Source organism: Rhinolophus ferrumequinum, chromosome 6 (assembly GCF_004115265.2).
Source record: "Rhinolophus ferrumequinum isolate MPI-CBG mRhiFer1 chromosome 6, mRhiFer1_v1.p, whole genome shotgun sequence".
Classification (NCBI taxonomy): Eukaryota; Metazoa; Chordata; class Mammalia; order Chiroptera; family Rhinolophidae; genus Rhinolophus; species Rhinolophus ferrumequinum.
The window spans coordinates 18,324,396-18,346,537 of NC_046289.1; the positions used below are offsets into that span (position 1 = coordinate 18,324,396).

Sequence of the window (22,142 nt, forward strand, 5' to 3'; positions counted from 1 at the left end):
TCCCATAGACCTGCCAGCCTGGTCAGTTTCCTTAACGCCCCAGTTCCTCTCTATCAGTACTTACTACACAAGACTAGTTCCATTTCTGCAATGCACTTACTGTCACCTTTATTTCCAAAAATATCAACCTAGCTTTCTGCATCTAGTCAATGAAGAAGAGAACAATGTAGCTTACAAAAAGAGAGAGATGAGGACAAGTGATTGAAAGGATTTTGCAAAGGCTGTTGGAACGTTTCCCAGATGATTATCGTCTGGTGGCCCTCGTAAAAATGAAAACTAGCATTGAAATGATCTGCACTGGATGGGGTTTATTTCCTTTTGTTTTGTCAGGGAAAGGAGGATAGGTCGTGAGTTCCAACCTGATTTCCCTATATATGGTGCTGTTTTATCTAAGTTAAAAAAGAAATACCTCGAATTCGGTCTAGCGGTCGCAGTTTTTCCTCAGTGCTGATATCACTGTTTCAATTCAAATTTTCTAAATAAAACAAAGAGGAAGAGGAGCTTAACACATTACAAACTCTTCACCTGATAGCGGCTCAAAAAAAAATTTTTAAAGCCCGTGGGTTCAAGGCCTTGAGTTACTGTCTGGTCCGGGTGTGGGTAAGTTCTCTTCAACAGCCACCTACACTTTTAAATTTTGTCCCACGAATGGACTGTGCATCCCAAGAGCACATTCCGAGAGAAGCCCATGAAGTGCATTGTGGGAACTGTAGTGTTCGGTGACTTTATGCTCTCCTAGCCCTGGACTCACGCCCTAATTCCGGGATGGTTGAACCCCTAAGCTGCCAATTAACTGGGGCCATGTCGGTGACGCCGTGGTCCAACCGGGAAAGCCGGTGTGAGAGTCTCGCATAATGATTGGCCAATGTGTGACACCCCGGGGGTGGGGCAGTGGGGTGGGCGGGAAGACCACGGCGATTGGGCGAGGAGCCCGCAGCGGCAGGCGGGGATTGGCTGCGAGCTAGGGCAGAGAGGCCTGGGAAGGGGCGGAGGAAGGAGACCAGAGCAGGAAGAGCAGCGGCGAGGCGGCGGCGGCTGAGACGGTGGTGGCAGAGGCGAAAGCGACAGCACCAGGGGGTGGCAGCAGCCCCGAGAGCAGGATGCGGGTCCGGGTGGGGCTGACACTGCTGCTCTGTTCGGTGCTGCTGGGCTCGGCCTCGACGTCCTCGGGTCAGTATCCGCCCCCTTGGACTGGAGGCTGGGAGCCACCGCCCCCCGGCCTCCATCCCGGGGCAGGGCCTTGGGGGCTCAAGCTGGAGACTCCACTGTCTCTGGTCACTCCTCGCGCTCGCCTGTCATTCGCTGTGTTTCTTTGGGTTTCGGTTGACCTGAGCTAGACAAGGTGTTTAGGAAACGAGAGAGGGGAGGAAAAGAAGGGGCGGTCACCCTGCCCACACCTCTTTTCACTTCACAAACTTTACACGACTCCTCACAAATGAGGAATTGGTTCCTTGGGAGTGAATTGCGATAGCTGGCTTAGACCTACAATGACACACTGGAGCTTCCTCGATTTTCCTGTAGATTATGTGCTGCATTGGGTCTGAAACTCGATTTGGGATTTGTAATTTAAGTACTTGACACGCCTGGGGCTGTCACTGGGCAGAGCCAGGTCCATCAATCCCAAAATGTTAACAGTGGTTTGCTTAGCACTTGAGATGGTCCCTGGTCTTCTTTGTCTATTTAATAATGAAAACTTTTGTTGTATTGGTGTCCATTCTCCCCTTTTAAGAAGTATTCTGAGAAAGTGGTTTTTACCTCTGTCACAGTGTTTCTGAGTTGTCCCATGTTTGTTGACAGTAATTTTATGATTTGGGAGAACATCATGGTCCCTATAAATTTAAAATGGATAGCAGCTCGTGTTAACTTTCTATATAGAAGCAGAAATTCATATGCTTTTGAATCGATCTTCCAATTTAGCTGATTTATACTCTGGTTCTGAAAATAATTTTCTGTTTTAATAGTTTAATCTGCCTATATCTGAAAACTTCTATTTTGAGAGTGTTGGTATAAGAAACACTTAGTGTTTCTAAGTGTTTGTAAAGAAACAATTAGTGCAAGAAAGCTTTTGAATTTTAATCAGTCCCCGTTAACAAGACAGCTGTTCTGTGGCTTTAAATTTTTTTGGAACAAGGCAGGGTATAAATGTCAACTCTTTTTTTTTTCCCAACAAAAAATTTCCCAGATGGTTATTTGAATCCCCAAATTATCTGTCCTAGTTGTAAGTCAATGCCATAGCGTCATTCTGCTTCCAAAATAAGACTACTAAACCTAAAATTTTATCCATAATGTGGTCTGAGATACCATTTCAAAAGCAACAAGCATATGCTAGTTCCTTTACTGCCAGCATCATGCTTTGAGGTCCACCTCCCCCACCCTTGTAGTGATAGTTTGCATCCATGACCAAAACTTTAAAACTTTACGTAATCTTGAAATGTTGTCAGCAGTTATATGATCAAAGAATGTATGACATGAAACTGTTGAGTGTAACGGATGGAGGACCTGATGGACCATGCGCCACCTGCATCAAAATCTCTCTTAGGGGTTTGTTAAAAGTGCAGTTTTAGATCTGGCACAGGTCAGGGTGTGTGTAGTTTAACAAGCTTCACAAGTGATTCTTTAAACTGTGAGAACTGCTAGTTAAAGAACATAGTGTATACCCCTCTGAATTCAATTTACAGACTATAAATAAAAGCATACGAACATTTTCCTGTATCTTCCTTTGACTAGATTTCATAAACTTTAGAGTTTCATGTTTGTGGAGATGATACGTAAAGTCATTTAATCAACACTTGGGTGTCCCAGTATGTTATAATAGGAGACTATTGATACTGAAATGTTAACTCTCCGGGTTGTGTTGAGGTAAGCAGAGGACTCGTTTTGAGAAATGTCTGCTGTGATTTCTATCATAGTTAAATTGGGCCCAAGTGTTTCTCTGGTAGAGGCAAAAACCTTACTTAGCCAGAATTAAAACAGGATAGATGTGCATGCTGACGGGTGATAAAGGCTGTCCTGTGTCACATGAAGGGAAAATACCATAAAACACGTATGTGAAGTGAAGTTTTATAAATTGAGTACTTTGATTTTCAGTGGACTTTTTTTACTCATTAAATTGCTTATTTATGTGGGATGTCAGCCTCATTTTTAGCTTCGATTTAAAGATTTGCGGCTATTTAAAAATCAACTTTTAGCTCATCATGTTGTGTTGACTTAAAGTTTGAATGGTAATGGTTGCACTTATTAGCAGGTAGAATATGTTCAGCCAACAAAGGGAATCTTGATCCTATCACTGTTAGTAGCTGTTGTCTAATACCTTGCTTTTGAAGGCATGTAAAAAATGATATTTTTATTGGAAATATTTTCCTGTGAATAAATAAATTTAAAGAGGAGATTAAAAATATTTCTCCTTCAATTTCAGTGGCAAAGCCACTGAGACATCAGAAGACTGGATGTCTCTTTGCACCAAACTCTTAAGACTTTCTGTATTTGAAGGTGTATCAGTATAATTTACATAACAAATTGGAAAATGAATTTTTAATGATTACTTTTCCCTGAAAGAATATCCCTGATGCTTTGCAGTTTTGGTAGATGATGAAATAAAAATGTAAATTGGTATTTTTCAAAGGAAGGTGTACAATTACTAAAGTAATGTATACCGTTATATTTTGGATGTGATACTAGTAGAGTGAGAAATCCATAACTCCTCACTCAGACATGTTGCATTTTTCTTGTTGCTTGATGTCTGTGTTGTGATAAAAGAATTGCTATTTTGTTTTTAGTTATGCATAACTTCAGTATCTTTAATCCTTACCTATTACATATCGTAAGTTTATAGGGTATAAGCAACTTCTTTACATGTGTCATGTGAATGGGTGTATCAGTTTGAAAGAGAAAATAGCTTGTGCTTTAAGACTACCATCTGGAGTAGCTTCTCCCAGTTTAGTAAATGAGAAAGAATTCTCTCCTTTACCAGGAACCTTAGTATGTATTCCTAGTTTGTGAAGAGAGAAGAGAAAGCGAGAGAAGCATGATGCAATTCACATGAAACAACCCTGAGGTCACAAGCTCCCACATCTCAGAGTTCAGACACACATTAATGGCTAACAGCTTGTAGTGTCTCAAACATACCTGTCTTAAAATGTATTTATAAACATCTGTATTATTTACCGATGAGCTACTTAAGTGACATGTTGTGACAAGGTACTATATTTAGTGATTTAAGAGTTCCAGCTAACTAAAGTTTCAGTATTTGGGAATATACTGTATATATTTGCATATTTAATGTCTGCTAGTTAATGTTTGTAATTGATTAAATACATCCACACATACAACTTCCGTATATAACAGAGACGAACTTTTTTCCCTTTATCCAAAGATTTGCTGAGAATGGAATTTGAAGCATATGTTAGAACTTGGGCTTTGGGTGGTACTTGTGAAGAAGTTAGCATGAAGGATGACTGTCACTACCTAAATGTCATGGGCCTTATGGGACTAATAACACATGCCATCCACTCCTCCTCCCCACCCACCAGCAATGGAACATATTCTGAAGGTGACCGAAAAGCAGTGACTGTGAAAGTAGCCGTAGTTTAAAGTCCTTTGAATTGACAGCACTTTTGTGTATGACAAAACCTCACGAAGTAGACTGGTTTTTTTCCCCCAAATATTCAAAAGAAACAAATACTGTGAAATAGAGTTGTGTTTTTCTTACATAATTTTGAGTTGATTATACTTCTTAAAGTTAGCTCAGTACTGGGATAATACAAATTCCAAAACATGTTTTTGTTACACTTTAGAGGTACTAGTTACGAATAATATTTAGGATATGTGAGGTGAGGTAAAGATAAATGGCAACCATAACACCAATTTTTCTCTTAAAAATCACATGGTCTTATAGAATTTTTTTCCACTAGTTAGTTTCTCATATAACTTATGGAACGGGCAAAACTGAAACTCACTCCGGGATGAAATCAGGTAATTTTAAGAGTAAGAAGGAAACTTAGAGATCATCTGACAGTTGTTGGTTTGTTTGTTTTTACCAGGCCAGGAACACAGAGATCAAACATTTGCCTTGGGTTGTTGAATGTGTTTTTATAAGAGCAGGAAAAAGAATAACAAGTGGCAAAAATAAAAGTAATAACAGGAAAGCACAGAAAGAATAATAGAAGGAAAATTAATGTAATCAAACAAAGCCAAAGCAGCCGATACAAATTTAGAAGAAAGGTGTAACTAGTGTCTGGATTCATTGTTGATTTAATATAAGCTATTAATTTCTTAATAAACAATATATCTCATGAATGAGTACATGATAGTAAGATGGGTATCCGGGTATCTCCAGTAAAATACAACACAAATCCTAAATATCTCAGCCTGGCAACTCTGCTGTCAATAATAATAATTATTATTATTATTTGAAATGTCCATCTTTAGTAGTCTTAGTGAACAATAAAGTGCTAATTGGCACTAAAATAAACTAGTGCAACTCCAGATGCTGAGCAGAGGAAAAGAATAGGTGGAATCCTGAACCACAAAATCAGAGATTTATTTTTATGAACTTAGTAACTCATTCTCTGTAGTAGAGTAAATACTAACAGAAGAATTGGATGATATCTGAAGTGTGTATTTTTAAGGTGGTGGTTGTTGGTCTTCCTGCCTGTGTAAACTTATCAAATGCTTTCCTGTAATAATACCTGTGATTTCCCAACAAGAAAAATGACTAAATTGTCTTGAAATTTCTTTACAGATGAGGAAGGCAGCCAGGATGAATCTTTAGATTCCAAGGTGTGTACTAAAATTTGCATGGACACATATTTGATGCCCAATTTAAAAGCGTGAAGTATGTATCTTAGAAAGGATATGAAATCTGCATCTTTTTAGCAACATAATTGGTTTTTTTGAAAAAAGAAAAAATGATAGCTGATAACTGGTATCAATATTAGTTCTAGTTCTTCTGGAGGGAAAAAAATCACTGACCCATGGGAGAAAAAATAATAAATATTTCCCTTAAGAGTGTTGGTTATTAGGTTTAATTTAAACTTGAATGTACGTGTGTCTGTTTCTCTCTCTCTCTCTCTCTCTCTCTCTCGCTCGCTCGCTCGCAGATAGAGAGAGATAGAGCACCTAAAGGCTGTAACATTTTTACTGTCTAAGAGAGAGTGATTTTATTCCTATTTTTCTAGTTTTTAGGTTTTTTTTAATTTTAATGACAACCTCTGCCATTTATTTTCACTTAGGTCAATTTTTAAAAAATTATTGCGTTAATGAACTTAAATTGGTTGATTGAATGGATAAGGCTGATTATTACATATCCAAAGAGACCAATCAGTTATGTTCCCTGATCTCTAGATTGAAAGGAATATAGGTAAGAAACTGGAAGTTATAGTACAGGGCTGTCATAGGGAAAGTGTAAGATATGTTGGGAGCATGTAGGGGAAGACCCTCACCCAGACTCGGGAATTAAGAAAGGCTGTGGGGGAAGTTGTATCTAAGTTGAAATTTGAAGAAAGAGGCTTAGGCACGTGATGCAGACAATGGGAGGAACACGTGCGAAAGCCTGCAGCCATGAGCGGCACAGCACATTCAAGGAGTTGATGGAGAGATAGCTGCATTTCTAAAGTAATGGCCACATTCGGTGGGAGGGAGTTTGGTATGCTTAATAACTAAAAAGACTTCCTGTTCTCAGACTTCCTTGCCATCAGATGAGTCAGTAAAGGACCACAGCACAGCAGGAAGAGTAGTCGCTGGTCAGATATTTCTTGATTCAGAAGAATCAGAATTGGAATCACCTATTCAAGAAGAGGAAGACAGCCTCAGGAGCCAAGAAGAGGAAAGTGCCACAGAAGAAATCAGCTTTCTAGAGTCTTCAAATCCAGAAAACAAGGATTATGAAGAACCAACGAAAGTCCGCAAACCAGGTAGTCTGGACATTTTCTTTGCTTTTGCCTGATTTAGGAAGGAGACAACCACAATTTTAAAGCTAGTATAGAAATATGTGACAGTCTGGTTTTACTGATTACTAATTACATATGAGGTCTGACAATTAAGTTTGCAAACATATCCTAGAAAAAGTGCTACATACCTCATTGTTGAATATCACTATGGTCACCTTCGAAGTACTCCCCTTGGAAAGCTATGCACCGATGCCAGCGCCCAGTCCACCCTTCAAAGCAATTCTGGAACTCTTTCTGTGGAATGGCCATCAGAGCTGTTGTATTACTCTCAATGTCCTGAATGTCATCAAAATGTCTTCCTTTCAATATTTTCCTTTATCTTTGGGTAAAGAAAGATATCATCAAAATGTCATCAAAATATTTTCCTTTCAATATTTTCTTTATCTTTGGGTAAAGAAAGAAGTCATTGGGGGCCAGATCAGGTGAGCAGGGAGGGTGTTCCAATAGTTATTTGTTTAGTGGCTAAAAACTCCCTCATAGACAGTGCCGTGTGAGCTGGTGCATTGTCGTGATGCAAGAGCCATGAATTGTTGGCGAAAAGTTCAGGTCATCTAACTTTTTCACGTAGCCTTTTCAGTACTTCCAAATTCTAGTAAACTTGGTTAACTCTTTGTCCAGTTGGTACAAATTCATAATGAATAATCCCTCTGATATCAAAAACGGTTAGAACATCATTGCAACAAGTTTGTGAACTTAATTGTCAGACCACATATAATGTACAGAATGTAGTTTTATAGGATTTTCTAGATTTTAATATATCATCGATGTTACTCACCTAATGGAGTTGGCACATTACATAAGCCAAATTCAGTAGTCCAAATTGCATTTGTATTAATATCCTAACATTTCTCTTTGGACTCCAGCATGTAAGAATCTGTCGGTGTGGTCCACACAATAGAAAGTCAGGAAGGATTGTCTTAACACGCTGCTTTGGTTGTTTTCAGAATTGTGTTAGTAACCTTGTCAATCATGCTCGGTAATTTGATTTAGGTGTCTATCCCTCTCCAGTTGAAGCTTACAAAAACTTTAATCTTCTTCTAACTTTCCCCTCAACATGATCTTTTTCTAAAATTTAAATTAAAATTTTTAAATTTACAACATAATCGTTCTCACAGTAGAGTGTGCTAAATATCTATCCTTTAAAGAATTAATTATTAATGTGTCCACTTTGCCCTGTCCCACCACCCTGTCATTTAGTGGTATGTCAAATATCACCATCGTACTTGCTTCTTATTTCATGATTAGCCACTTTCAGGAATTGATCCAGATTTTACCTTTTAAAAATACAATTTTTTTATTACAAATATTCTGTACTTGTGAACAGAAAAATCTTTTTTAAAAAATTTAGAGTACCTTAATCCCATCAACTAGAAATAACTGTTAACATCATGGAGAATAATTTTGGGGGGTTTTTTCTAGATGTATGGTTTCAAGAAGACTAAATTGGGTCAACATATATACTATTTTACAGCCTGCATTTTGCACGTAACAGTTTATTTTGAACATTGTGCCATATTATTTAGTACTATTTGACAATTTAGTGCTTAATGGCTATAAAACATTTTACATATAAATATACCATAACTTAGAAATTGGTTGTTTACAGTGTTTTCTTTGTTTGTTTGCTGGAAGATCATTTTAGATGTATCTTTGTGCACATCAATGAAAATTTCCTGAGAATTAGTTCGTAAGAGTGAATTTGCTGGACTGAATGTAAAATTTTAAAAGACGTTTCATATGTACTGCTAAATTGTTCTTCAGAAAAATAACTTTGTTTACTGCCTTTGAAACTACTTTTTTTCCTGTACCTCTTCCAAGTGTGTACTACCATTTTTAAATTTCAGCCAAATATTATAGTTTATTCTTTTATATTTTTTAGCAGGGAGATTTCCAAACTTGCAGAAACATAGAGGGTGTGATGACCCCCTTGTACCAACCATCACTGAGATTCAACACTCTTGTTCTTATTTCATCTTTACCACTACCCACACATTTACTTTGTTTTCTTTCCTAAAGTATTTTAAAGCAAATTCCACATATTATTTTACTTATATATGTATATGTACAAATAATTGTTTGCAAAAAACCACAATAGTATCATAACACCTACAAAATTAGCTCTTATTCCTGTATCACCCAATACCCAGATTCTGTTCAGTTTTCCTGGTTGTTTCAAATGTCTTTTTATAATTGGTTTGTTTGAATTAGTATCCATGCTTAGATCTTAGCTTTCTCTTAATCTATAACACTTCTCCATCCCTTGTTTTTAAGTGTCATTTTATTTGTTAAAGAAACAATGACCTTTATGCTATACAACTTCCCACATTCTGGATCTAGTTGGACATATCCTTGTAATGTTGTTTAATTTGTTCCACTTTCTGTTGCCCAGTCTATAAACTAGAAGTTAACTCTAGAGGCTTGGGTAGACTTAGTTCCATTTTTTTTATTGAGACTATTTCATAGATAGTATTTCATATTTTCTATTGCGCTGCATTGGGAAGCATATAGTAACTGATTGTCTCACTTCTAGTGATTCATCAGTGAGATTGGGTGGTATCAACCTGCCCAATCCAGCCGTGCAAAAGTTCTTCACTGCGCTTCACCTAGAGGTTTTGGCAACCATTTTGTTTATTGTCTAGATCCATTATTTCATTAGAAATGGCAAAGTGATGGTTTTCTAATTTATAATTTCTCCTGCATTTGTTACCTGAGATTCTTTCATAAAGAAGTTTACCTGAAATATAGTTTATACAGGGAAAACAGGATAAAAGCTTGATTTGTTCCCTTAAAATATTTTCAAATAATAATTTGGTGCCTTAGCAATCTACAAAATAGACCAGTGAGTGTGGTTTTTTTTGTGTGTATTTGTTTGTTTTGCTTTGCTTTTGAGCATCATCACAAATCCATGGGTTTTATATTTGGTTGGTGCAAAAGTAATTGCGGTTTAAAAGGTTAAAAATAATTGCAAAAACCACAATTACTTTTGCACCAACCTAACACATTTGTGCTTCACTCTACTGTAATCATTCTTTTTCATGGCTCATATCCCATTTTTTGGCCATTGAGAGTCCTTTTAAGTTCATTCTTTTGTCCTTTTGACTAATCGTAGGTGACTTAAACTTTTTTCAGGAAGGACAAGATGTCCCAAATTCATTGTATACTTTTCATGACCCAGAAATGAATTTTCAGCCATTTTTCCAAGGAACCCAAGTTCCTTTTAGGAAATTGTATTTGTGTACTCCAGTCTGGGCACCAGGGATATGCGTTGCAACTGAGTTGTCACTAATAATAAGCCTTTTTTATGGATGGGGTTAGGAAATGTATCATTCATACTGATTCTTCCAGTTCAAATTAAATATTACACATGAGATAACACAAAGGGTCGAATTGACAAATTGGGCGCACAGGAATCAGAAGTAATACCCACTATGAAACTTGACTAATATTTTCAAAGATACAATGATCACAAGACACAGGCAAAGTGTGGAGAAGTGTCCGTCCGAGCTGCGCCCAGGTCCGGTCTCAATTAGGATACTCTCTGGCCCAGATTTCAACATAGGAGGCCTCTCAGTGATGTATATGGAGTGTGACTTCCACAAAAGGAGCTATTTCAATTTATTCTGCAAAACCACACAAGTATCAGTTACCAGAGAATAGACATCTCCAGTTTATTCTCTGGTAACTGCATACTTGTGTGGTCTTTTGTAGGAAGTCATGCCTCATACATGCATACATCCCAGGTTTATGTCCAGTGAGCAGTCTAGACAGACCAGGTCCCTCCTGCTAAAGCATCCCGTAAGTAAGGATTCTCCCTGCCAGAAGGTCTCCTGTTAGCAGGTTTCTACGATGCTTTCGTTCTGTCACCTCTCTGTTTCTCTGTTTCTTGGGTGGTAAAAGGAGAGAATGGACTGCAGTTCTGCTGCTAGCCCTTTCCATCCATCAGGGTTTTTGCTTCTTCCTTTTATGTTTGTGTCTCCTTCCCCTGATGCTGAAAATCTTGGTACCTCACATTAATGTTATCCTAATATCCATGTATTGCTTTATCCTAATATACATGTATTTATAACTATGTATATATAGTTTCAAAGTAACAAAGCCCACCTTACCACTAATAATGGGACCACTGAATGCAGTGTAAGATTTCTTTATGGTTCTTTTTGTTTCTTGTATATACTGGAGGTGCCAAAAAAAAAAAATGTATACACATGACTTGTATTCATCTTTCGTTATAGGTATATATATTGAGTATTACAATTTTAATACAGTTTTTTTCCTTTCTTAAAATAGATACACATTTTTTTGACATCCTCTGTATTTTAGTAAGGATTTGTAATAATGGTGTTTTAAAAATCACTCTGTGTGGTTAGACCAACAACTTTATAAACGTTTAGATTCACTTGTTTGATTTATTTTAGTTTTCCAATAATTGCCTTGTTTTTTTTCCTTTTTGGACTTGTTTTTTAATTTATTATTAATACATGGAAAGGCTTATGTACTTACATATAACACAAATACATATGTGTGGTTTTGTGTGTGTGCAGTCCCAACTATATTAGCACTGGGTTATGTGACAGTTACTTCTGGACTTGCTTCCTTTGTCAGCCTCTCTTCCGTGTCGCTGCCATATTGATCTTCCTAAAGAAGTTCGGCCTACCTGCCAACTTCTGTGACTTCACCTCTGTGGCTCTCCAGTACTTCTTCTGCAGTACTAAACCCATCACCATTCTTCAGATACACCATGCAGTGTATGCCTCTGGACTTTTGTACAAGTTTTCCCCACTGCTTGGAATACCTTTCTCACTCCCTTGCGCAATTCATCTATCACATTTACGCATCCATAAAGTTAGCTTTCTCCTTTCTGAAGCAGTTCCTGAGCCACCCAAGGATAGCTGAAGAATCTCATGTATGTAAGAACTTTCCATCTGGTATCCCTGTTTTCTCCCCATTGTCAGTTCACCAACAGTAGCCAGACTGACCTTCCTTCCTGTTCAGAAGCCTCCATGGCTTTCTGTCACGTACACAATAAAATCCAGCTCCTTAACTTTACTAACAGGACCTTATGTGATCAGGCCTCCCGTCTCTCCAACTTCATCTTCTGCCACTCCCCTTCACTCACGTGATTTCAGCTACACTGGCCTTCTTGCTGTGTCTTAAACATTTCACACTTATTCCCAATTGTATCGGGGCTCCCCAAGACCACACTGCCCGGCTCAGTGATTCTCTAGAAAGACTCACAGGACTCAGCATATAATCATATTTATAGCTGTGATTTATTACTGCAAAAGAATACAGAAATGCATGGGGTGAAGTCTGGGGAAACTTACGCAGGCTTCCAAGGGTGCTCTCCCAGGGGAGTCACACAGTGCGTGCTTAATTTCCCCAGCAACAAGTTGTGACAACACATGTGAATATTGTCTACCAGGGAAGCTCATTAAAGACCAGGTACCTGGAGTGTTTTAATCAGGGGCTATTCACATAGGCACTCTGTCTAGCACGTACCAAAACTGCAGACTCCCGGAAGGAAAGCAGATATTCAGCATAAACCATATTGTTTATACAGTTGGAGCAAACAGTTAGGGTAGTGGGAACCCTTCCGAAATCAAGTTCCCTGACACCAGCCAAGGGCCAACCTTGTAAGCAAGCATTTTCAAGGATGTAAGTTTAGGCCTGCTGAGGTACCTCTGTCTGCACAGTCTGCCCCCTTGGTCATTGGCCAATGTCTCTTTATAGCAGTTATTATCAGTAAAACCAGACAGTTGACTGAGACCAACCTGCAGTGTTAATTTCAGTTATGCCCTTCATGGGTCCTGGACTAGCCAGGTAGCAAATCCCATTAATCATAAAGGTCTTTCTTAGAAAGTGGTGACTTTATGTTTCTGTGTTTACCTTTTTTTACCTGGTCCTAAGCATCAATTCAGGCCCAGCACAACTCTGGCCAGTAAGTTGAAGCTGACTTGAAAACCGTCCACGGCTGAGGCAGTGCCATGGTAGTCAGGGTACATACAGGAGTGCAGTTCCAGAGGGCACATGTGGTAACCCTGGAAACAAAGAGTTTACAAAATCATTGGGGCCCCCCAAGCAGGACATAGGTGTCTGTTAGGCGGTACGGTGTGGCCTCCCACCATGGGTGTCTTATCCTCGGATTTCCAGTCCAAATAACTTAGTTCAGTCCTTAGTTTCAAAGGGACTACCAGTCAGTTTCAAACAGTTTTGTTGTCCATGACACCGATTCATCCACCCCGTATGTGTGGACAACATCGGAGGTGGAAAGTGCAGGGCTGGGCCGCCACCTGCGGCCTGCCTAATGGTCAGCCCTGTCAGTGTGCTCTTAGGCTCAGAGGTCTGAATGCAAAGCACTCTCCCAGTTTGGAAAGGTGCACAGAGAGTTTTCCTTTAGGAAGAGGGAGACGTTTCTAGAAATAGTTTTGATAAACAAAGATCATGATACCCTTTCCCCTCCCTTATGACCCTCCAGATGCAGGGCTTTTGGTTTATTTTCCTTGGTTTTCACAAAATCAGTGTTTCTATTCAATAATCGTAATTTTATATATTTTTTCAATCATCCCTTACTCTCATCCAGACCTCCTGTCTAGAGGGGTTGTATGCAAGAGGGTCAAAACAGTTTCAGAGAAAACATTTTTATACAACTGGACCAGAAGGACATCACATGATATTCAGGAATTGGTCAGGACAAAATTCTGAATTTTCAAAAAAATTTCAAAATGGGTTTACATAACCTCTTTCCCCTTTCACCCTGATACTTATCCAGTGAGCAGCCTAGAAAAGGTCACCCCCTTTTTGAGGACAGCCGCATTGAATAATCAGATCGCACTAAGGTGTGTGCAGTGTGAGAAAGGTGACAGAAGCAGAGTCAGGCCATCAGTCCTTTGTCGCAAAGAGCAGCTACTCAGGAGACGGGGTCACAGGGAGTCAGCCGGAGTGACACATGCTCCAGAGGGGGTCGGGAGTCCTTTCAGCCTGTCAGCAGTGCATGGAGGGTCCCGGGCTCTGTGATGTGTCCTCTCTCCCAGCGTGTAGCTTTGGGCCATAGTCACAAGTTACATCAGCCTCTGTCAGAATATACAGCCAGTCAGCAGCTTGATTTCAGATGGCCCCATCAAGGAAAGAGTCCTTTCGGGTAGCATTTGTGTGTGACCCAGACAGTTCAGCCAGGCATTCATGATTTCCTCACAGTGCAAGGCCCCCCAGAGAGGTGGCCTAATGTGCGGAGGTCACAGATTCTGAGTTCTATTTATCGATTCTGTGCCTGCTTTCAGTTCAGCACAACTCACACCGAGGCTGGAAGCCTCTACCAGACAGTATCAGGTTGTAGCTTAGCATCAAGTCTGGGAAATTAGGATGTGTAAATTCAGGAATTTAAAAAACCCAGAGGCGGGTGGCCGGTTAGCTCAGTTGGTTCGAGTGCGTTGCTCTTAACAAGGTTGCCGGTTCGATCCCCGCATGGGCCACTGTGAGCTGCGCCCTCCACAACTTTGTGACCTGGAGCTGATGGGTCCTGGAAAAACACACTTTAAAAAAAAAAAAATGCGAGTCTTTTCTATGGCAGCAGCAGCAAAGTCAAGTTGCTGCAGGGCCAGAAAGTCCGGGTAGCAGGCAAGACTTTCCTCTGCCGTTTCTGTCTTGTCTGCCTTCGAGTCCAGATTGACCTACTCACAGATAACACAGTAGTCTCTAAGGGTCAGACCTCCACTTTCACAAGCACTCATTAGCAAACTGAAATGTGCTTTGTAGAACTCCAAAAGTATATCTCCATTTATAGATTACCTCTCTCAATGTCTCCCTTTTTTCAGAGGCTCCGATAAGCAAAAATCCTTATTGTCTATACTGTGAGGGAGGGGAAATTTCCCCTTTTTCCTCTTGGCTGGTCTAATAATCAAATTGACATGAGACAGAGTAACAAGAGAAAATAACCAACTTCATTACGTATGTACATACGGGGGTCCCTTAAAAATATGGGACCAGTGGGCAAACAGGGCATTTGAGACTTATATGCCATCTTGAGCAAAGGTGATAGTGGTTTGGACATCAAAGGGAAGATAGGCAATTCACAGGTGGATAAGAAGGAGCAAGTATTTGGTGAACAAATTCTTGCTGGGCCACCCAGAAAGTGGGACACAGAGGGGAGTCTAACAGATTTTGCTGGGTGCACCCCTGGCTGCCACACTTAGTTCATACTGTGCTAAGGGGATCCCCCTTTTTGGAGCAGGTTTTTACCTGAATTCCTTTAGACAGTTAAGGGGGAAGTAAAAGGCTCTTCTTTTTAAATTAAAGTTTGTTGGGGTGACAATGGTTAGTAACGTTACATAGGTTTCAAGTGTACAGTTCTGTAATACATCATCTGTATCTCACATTGTGTGTTCACCACCCAGAGTCAGTTCTCCTTCCATCACCTAAAGGCTCTTCTTGAGTTTTTGTTTCTTAAAAATAAACAGCTTAAAAGAAACGATATCTCAAAAAGGCATATTTTGGGGTGGCAAACTCTGCTCCCCTCAGTAGCAAAACCCTTCAGTTACTGAATCTTGTTCTGTTTCCAATACTCAGAGTTCAGATTCCACCCGCCCACCAGTGGCAAAAAGCATGGAAGTTGTGTCCCACTGACCCATTTCTTGTGTGTAGCTTCCTCGATTGGGATGATTCCTCCGGAATGTATAAAATGACAAGCATTTAATATTTTATATCAGTTGTTACCGTACATTCAGATGTGATAGCCACAAAGTACAAAGCCACTAAAAACATCCCCTTTATTTTTCTCATTGCAAATTTACTTAAGTTCCTAGCAGTAACTTTAGCATTTGTGGTGTTTATATTATAGCTGCCAGGGAAGATCCAAGATGGAATGCAGGAGGACGGAGTGGGGGAAGTCACCCCAGTCGCAGCAAGGCTGAAAAAACTGCTGAAATGTTACCTGCCTCCCTTTTTTTCTGTTTTATCTAGACTTTTGCTCCAGCCCTGGGACCTGTTTTAACTCCCTTCTCTTCACCACACCCCCCTCCCCACTTGGAGGAAAGAGCAGTGCAAGGTTTTAACGTTTTGATCCATTTACCTTTGGGAATTTGGAGGCCTTTTCTCCTCCCATCTGGAGGAGAGAACAAAACCCAAAGGCACCACTTCAGCCAGCGTGGCCCAAAACAGCTAGGGAATCCAGCAAGCCCACTCTCCTGGAGTTAGGTCTGTCATCCTCAAAGGCCAACTGATGTTGGGGGCCCCACCTCTGGTTAGCAATTCGCTGGGAGGACTCAGCATATAGTTGTACTCACAAGTGTGAGTTAATTACAGCGAAAAGTTGCAAAGCAAAATCAGAATGGGGCCAAGTCCAAAGGAAACAAAGTGCAAGTTTCCAAAGGTCCTGCCCCAGGGGAGTCATACCCGACACACATGTGACAACACACGTTAAATGTTCCCTTCCAGGGAAGCTTATTAGAGACCCAGTGCTTGGAATTTTCATGGAGACTAGTCATGAAATAACTCTGTGCCTGGCATGTACCAAAATTGCAGACTCCCGGAAGGAAAACAGATGTCCAGCATAAACCACACTGTTTTCACAAGTGGTTTGCTTTGGGCACCGTGACTCGTTTCTATCAGCCAGGGTGGTGCAGACCCGCCCAAAATCCAAGCTCCTAGACGCCAGCCAAGGGCCCGCCTTTCAGAGACTGGCGGTGTTAGCTAGTTTCTTCACACCATCTCCATACACATTTGTTGAAAGTGAGTGAATAAATAGCCATCAAGACAGTGATGATTACACTGTGGTATTCCCTATTATAGAATACGCATAGCCATTTTCAAAGGAACATGTTTTGTTGCAAATAACAGAAAATCCATCAAACAATGGCGGAAGCAGACTCACACAACCAGAACCCCACAGACAGACAGTTCAGGGCTTGTGCCATCAAGGACTCTGGCTCCTCCTTTCTTTGCTGTTCAGTCTCTGAAGTAAATTGGCTTCATCCTCATGTTTGATCCATGTGGTCACAGCTGGTGGTGGCTGTAGGTCCTTGGTCCTCAGGAAGAAGTGGTACCTGCATCAACAGAGCAGGAGCCTCCCCGAGAGGTCACGAGAACTGCCAGATGTATCACTTGAGCACGCCTGGCTCTTCAGAAAATGAGAAAGAGGTTAAGAATTGATAGTGAGCCAGTCTGTACTGTCAGCCACCTGGAGGAGTGTTAATTGAAAATGTCGCATTGAAAATAATTCTTAGTATAATCCTGTATTGGTTAGGGTTCTCCAGAAAGATGGAACCAGAGGCGGTCTGCTGGTAGAATTCCTTCTTGCTCGGGGGAGGTCAGTCTTTGTTCTGTTAGGCCTTCAACTGATTGAGTGAGGCCCACCCACATTATGGAGAGAAATCTGCTTTATTCAAAGTCCATTGATTTAAATGTTGGTCTCATCTAAAAAAACACTTTCAGAGAAGCATCCAGAATAATATTTGAACAAACATCTGGATACTGTGGCCCAGCCAAATCGAAAAATTAATCATTATGGTTCCCTTATGTAAGAAAATAAAATAATAATAATAATTTTTCCCATATGTTTGCAAGTAAAAAGAAAAATGATTTTTACTAACAGTTAATACAGTTATTACCTTTGGGAAAAAAGAGAATTTGCAATGGTAGTTAAATGTGACTGATTTTTATTTAATTTTGTATTTTCCTGTTGCTTAGAATATCTTTTCTGCAATAAATACATTATCCTTATAGTCTTAAAAAAATACAGAAGAAAAATTAAATAACGAGTATCTTGCTCTGTTTTGAATGGCACGAAAGGAACTGAGTTTATACTTACAAATCATGCTTAAAATTGGATCCTGAAGTAAACAAGTTGGTCGAGTAATAGGATGGCTACTTCATTGTCACTTACATGGGGATGGCAAGGAATAAACAAACTTGATTAATCAGATTAAACAGAAGTTAGACGGTTAAGGAGATACAGGCTGTTGCCTACAGCAGGTCCTGACTTTAATGAAAAGATTATTCTTGTTACTGCTGTTTCTTATGTTTTGTTGTACAAGAAATTATTTGTCTAAGGAAACTCCTTTAGGAGACCATCCTTGTGGAAAAGCACCCACCTGGGCTTTTGAAAATCTAAGAACTCTCTTTCAAGTCATTATTTAGAGAAACTCACTGTGCTTAAAAAGCAGTTTTCCTGAGCAAGTTTCACTCTGTATGGTTTCTGACAGTGCCTGTTACCTAAGTATCTGTCTGACAGTGCCTGTTACCCAAGTATCTGGGAGCTTGTCCCTTTCTTCTGAGCACAGGGACCAGTGCGTGCTTCTTTACAATGATTAGTTATTTCTCACAGAGAGAACTGAACTTGTATGAACTGATCTTAATGTTTTATTCCTTCTCCGTATGACTGCATTTCATTTTTCTTCCAAAAAATACACGTTCATCCTTAACACAGTGCCTTCCTTAGTATAGTCTGCCTGTCTTTACTTTCTTCATTAACATATGTAATTTCTCAGCTGTACGTAGTTAGCAGTTCTCAACCTTGGGTGAAAGCAGTCAGCTTGTAGCAAATTACCTAACATTGATATTTTTCCCCCAAGAGATTATTATGTAGTATTTCCCAACAGTAAATACCTCTTTATTTGGCCTACACCATTTGCTTTAAATCATCGTTCTTAGTAGTTTGAGGATTTTTGATGGTGATTGCTTGATTGGGTTTTTATCTTGGTTACTGAAATTGATGAACACTGTATGACAGCTGGCTTGAGGTTGATAGCTTTTTTAATATTAAATCATTGTGTTTCACCTACTTTGACTACAAATAGATTTGACTAAAGTGCTACTTACTGCTGTGTGTTTGGAAGTACAGGATTACTTCAAACAAGCAGCCTAATTAAATAGTTTTCTTATTAACAGAACTTATAGATACAATATCTTTCTGTAATGAAGTGTTAAAAGCGCTTTTATTAGTAAGTTACTAGAAAGAAATTTTGTGTCTCTCAGCTGTCTTCTCCAAGGAAAATCACAGTCGGGAAACTGCTATTACCTTTTGGACTTGTTTTAAAGTCTTCCAAAAGTTACTGACCAGGACTTGCTGGTTTAAGCCAATTATCTCAAGTAGATAGTCCTCATAATACTGTTAATTTCAGTTAATTTTTTTTCTATGGATAAATTCTGCAAGAATTTTAAAGCTATCGTTTTTAAAACCATCACAAAAACAGTACCAGTTTTAAAAACAATGTTAGTCCCTGCTCTGGTGTAGTGAAGCTGACTCTGTAATTTAAGGTAATAGCCAGGAGTCAGTTCTGACACTTAGAATGAAAAATGTGATCGATTTTGAATCAGGTGTTCTGACTCCAGAACCTACACTCAATCACTAAGCTCTGCTGCCTAATTAAATTCTCCATGTAAAAGCAACCAGTGGACGTTGACGTGTGTTCATACTTACCTTACATGGTTCTAGGCGCAGCCCTGTCCCTCTGGGCTTCTCGTCTACCTCTCACTCAGCGTTCCTATGCATACTTTTGGCTTCAAGTATATCTGTACACTGGAGAACTTGCTCTTTGGCTACCGCCAATATATTCACTTGTTTTGTTTTTATAACCACCTTGAATGTAGCAGAATCAAAGCTTCACTTGTGTCTCTCCTGATCCATTTCGTCCGTATACAGTAACTTACTCCTCCTTTAATGTTCTCTGTCTTAGTAAGGACAACCTTCTACTCATTTCCTGAAGCCTAGTACCTGGGAGCCTACCGTGACTCCTCTCTCCTCTCATCTGCACATCGAGTCAGTCAGTAAATAGTACCACGTCTACTTTCTTAGCATCACTTGAATACTTCCACTTCTTTCATTGCATTATCCTCTTCAGGCTACCATTAACTCGCAGACTACTGTCATAACCTTTAAACTGGTCACCTTATATCCAGCCTTGCTTCTCTCCATTCCATTGTCCACTCTCTCAATAAAATGTAAGTGTGAGAATTTCACTCCTACTTAAAAACTCTTAAGTGAGTTTGCATTGTTCTCAGTATGAAGTCCAAACTCCTTAATAAGACATATCAGGCCCTCCTTAGTCTGGCATATTCGTGCTTCTTCAGCCTCTTCTCTTGCCCATTTTCATACTCACACTGCACGTTCTAATGTACTGAACTCTGTTTTCTCTAATGTGGCATTGTCATGCGGGAGACCCTGCTCGCTGCGCCACGTGTCGTGCGGGGCGGCCTGCGGGGTCTCTGCTCCCGCTTCCCACACAAGAACGCAGGATATGGCTAGGCCAAAAAGGAACACCCACAGAGCCATAGGTAGGGGAGTCATACCACTGTAGTCTCACTGGAGGCTGGATTCACACGATGCGCGACCTGCTGTCCACTTTTCTGCTAACCGACCGACTCCCCTCTCCAGCACAGCCGCGGCAGTTATATCAGTGGCTAATTGGCTAACTGGCTATAGCTGACGGCCAACTAGCCACAGCTGACAGCCATCTATTACCCGAGCCAGCACCTTTCCATCTGAGGCCAAGAGCCTGGAAACTGCTCTCTGGGGCTCTGTCCCCATAGGCATGCTTTCTTTCATTTTATCCTTAAGACACCCTGTCCCGCTGTCTATAATACTTCTCCCCACGCCACCCCCAGCCTTTCAACCAGCCCCTACTCGTACATATCCTTGAGGTTCAGTATAAACTTCAGTTCTGACAGGGGAGGCATTCCTTTCCATAACATTAATCGCACTTTTGTTCAACGTCTCTCTTCCTTGCTAAGCAGTAAGTTCTGTGTAGCAGAGATCGCTGCTTCACCTCATTTCCAGCACCTCGCATAATTCCCAGCACCTGTGAGACAGAAAGAACTTACGGAGCAAAATTGGAGATATGATCCCTACCCTTAACAAGCTCAGAGTCTAGTGGAAGCTAGAGTATGGTGAAGAGAGAACCTCAGTGCATATAAGTGCTGTAATAAAATGCTGTGGGATCACAGAGGAGTACATAAGTAATTAACTTTGCCTGGGGGAGCATTGTTCCTGTATAACTTCATATTACTGAAGAAATTGACTTACAACATTCAGATAGAGAAAAGGAGAGTTGTGCTCAGCAATGAAATTGATTCAGTTGCATTTGCCTTATTTTTTGCTCACTAGTTGGGCAGGAGTTTTATAGTCGACAGCATTCCAAGGTAATTGTATCTCAAGACCTCCAGAAATTTTAAGCTAGGTATAGAGCTGGGTAGTCAGTTAGCCATGCTCTCTAAGTTGACTCACCCTCAGGTCATCCCTAAACAGAATTGGTGCTGCCCGTTTTATGTTCCCCATTACAGATCGTGTATCTTCATCTTCAGATTCTAATAGCTGAAATTGATGGTGTTAAATCCGTGAATACCAGAGGTGCCGTTCATGTTTAGATTATTTTTTCTTACCTTTCCAGCACTGACCGCCATTGAAGGCACAGCACATGGGGAGCCCTGCCACTTCCCTTTTCTTTTCCTGGATAAGGAATATGATGAATGTACATCAGATGGGAGGGAAGATGGCCGGCTGTGGTGTGCTACAACCTATGACTACAAGGCAGATGAAAAGTGGGGCTTTTGTGAAAGTAAGTATTGCTCAGTAGAAGGCATGTCCACATCGCTTTAGGTCTCGCACAGCATCTCTAAGGCCTTTTCCTGCCATCCTTCTTTCACCTGGGTCAGAAATGGTAAGCGCTGATGACGTGGTTATAGCCTGAAAGAATGGACGTAAGCGCAGGAAGCATGCAGTACTCACTTATTTCCAGCCTGCCACTTGGGCAGCTTATTATACTTGTGTCTTATTTAGAGATGGTTTTCCGTTGGTGTGCACAAGTTGTTCTGCAAACGCTCAGGTTCAGTTCATAAATGAGAACATTTTTTGACAGTAAAGGAAACCGAACTTTACTGAGAAGGTTTATAGTGGTCAGAAGAAAAAGAAGTAATACCTTTTAAAACACTTTGAGTGTACTGTGCTATGCCGAAGCAACATTTGACAAATACAGTATATTTAACCTTCCTATGAGTTAATGTCTGTGTAAAGGGGATGACTTCTAACGGCAAGGTATGTTTTCAGGAAAAACTTTGTAACTAATAAAGAACAACAGAGAATCTTGAACATATCTCCTGTAATACCAAATAACATTTTCAGAATAATGGCTCTGATAGATAATTAGGCATTTCTAGAAGATCACATCAAATATAGTCCATCTTTGGGTGTAGGCCAGTGTGATTAGG

At 40.2% G+C, this 22,142-nt stretch overlaps 1 protein-coding gene across 1 annotated transcript in view; it reads left to right on the plus strand.

The window, feature by feature from the left end:
- The first annotated feature begins 991 nt into the window (after positions 1-991).
- Positions 992-22,142, plus strand: part of SEL1L (SEL1L adaptor subunit of ERAD E3 ubiquitin ligase) — a 46,904-nt gene continuing 25,753 nt past the window's right edge. Inside the window, exons 1-4 of the mRNA XM_033107579.1 lie at positions 992-1,170; positions 5,741-5,778; positions 6,680-6,911; positions 21,326-21,493. Of these exons, the coding sequence (XP_032963470.1) occupies positions 1,101-1,170; positions 5,741-5,778; positions 6,680-6,911; positions 21,326-21,493 (508 nt within the window). The 5' untranslated portion in view covers positions 992-1,100. The remainder of the gene's footprint in view (positions 1,171-5,740; positions 5,779-6,679; positions 6,912-21,325; positions 21,494-22,142) is intronic.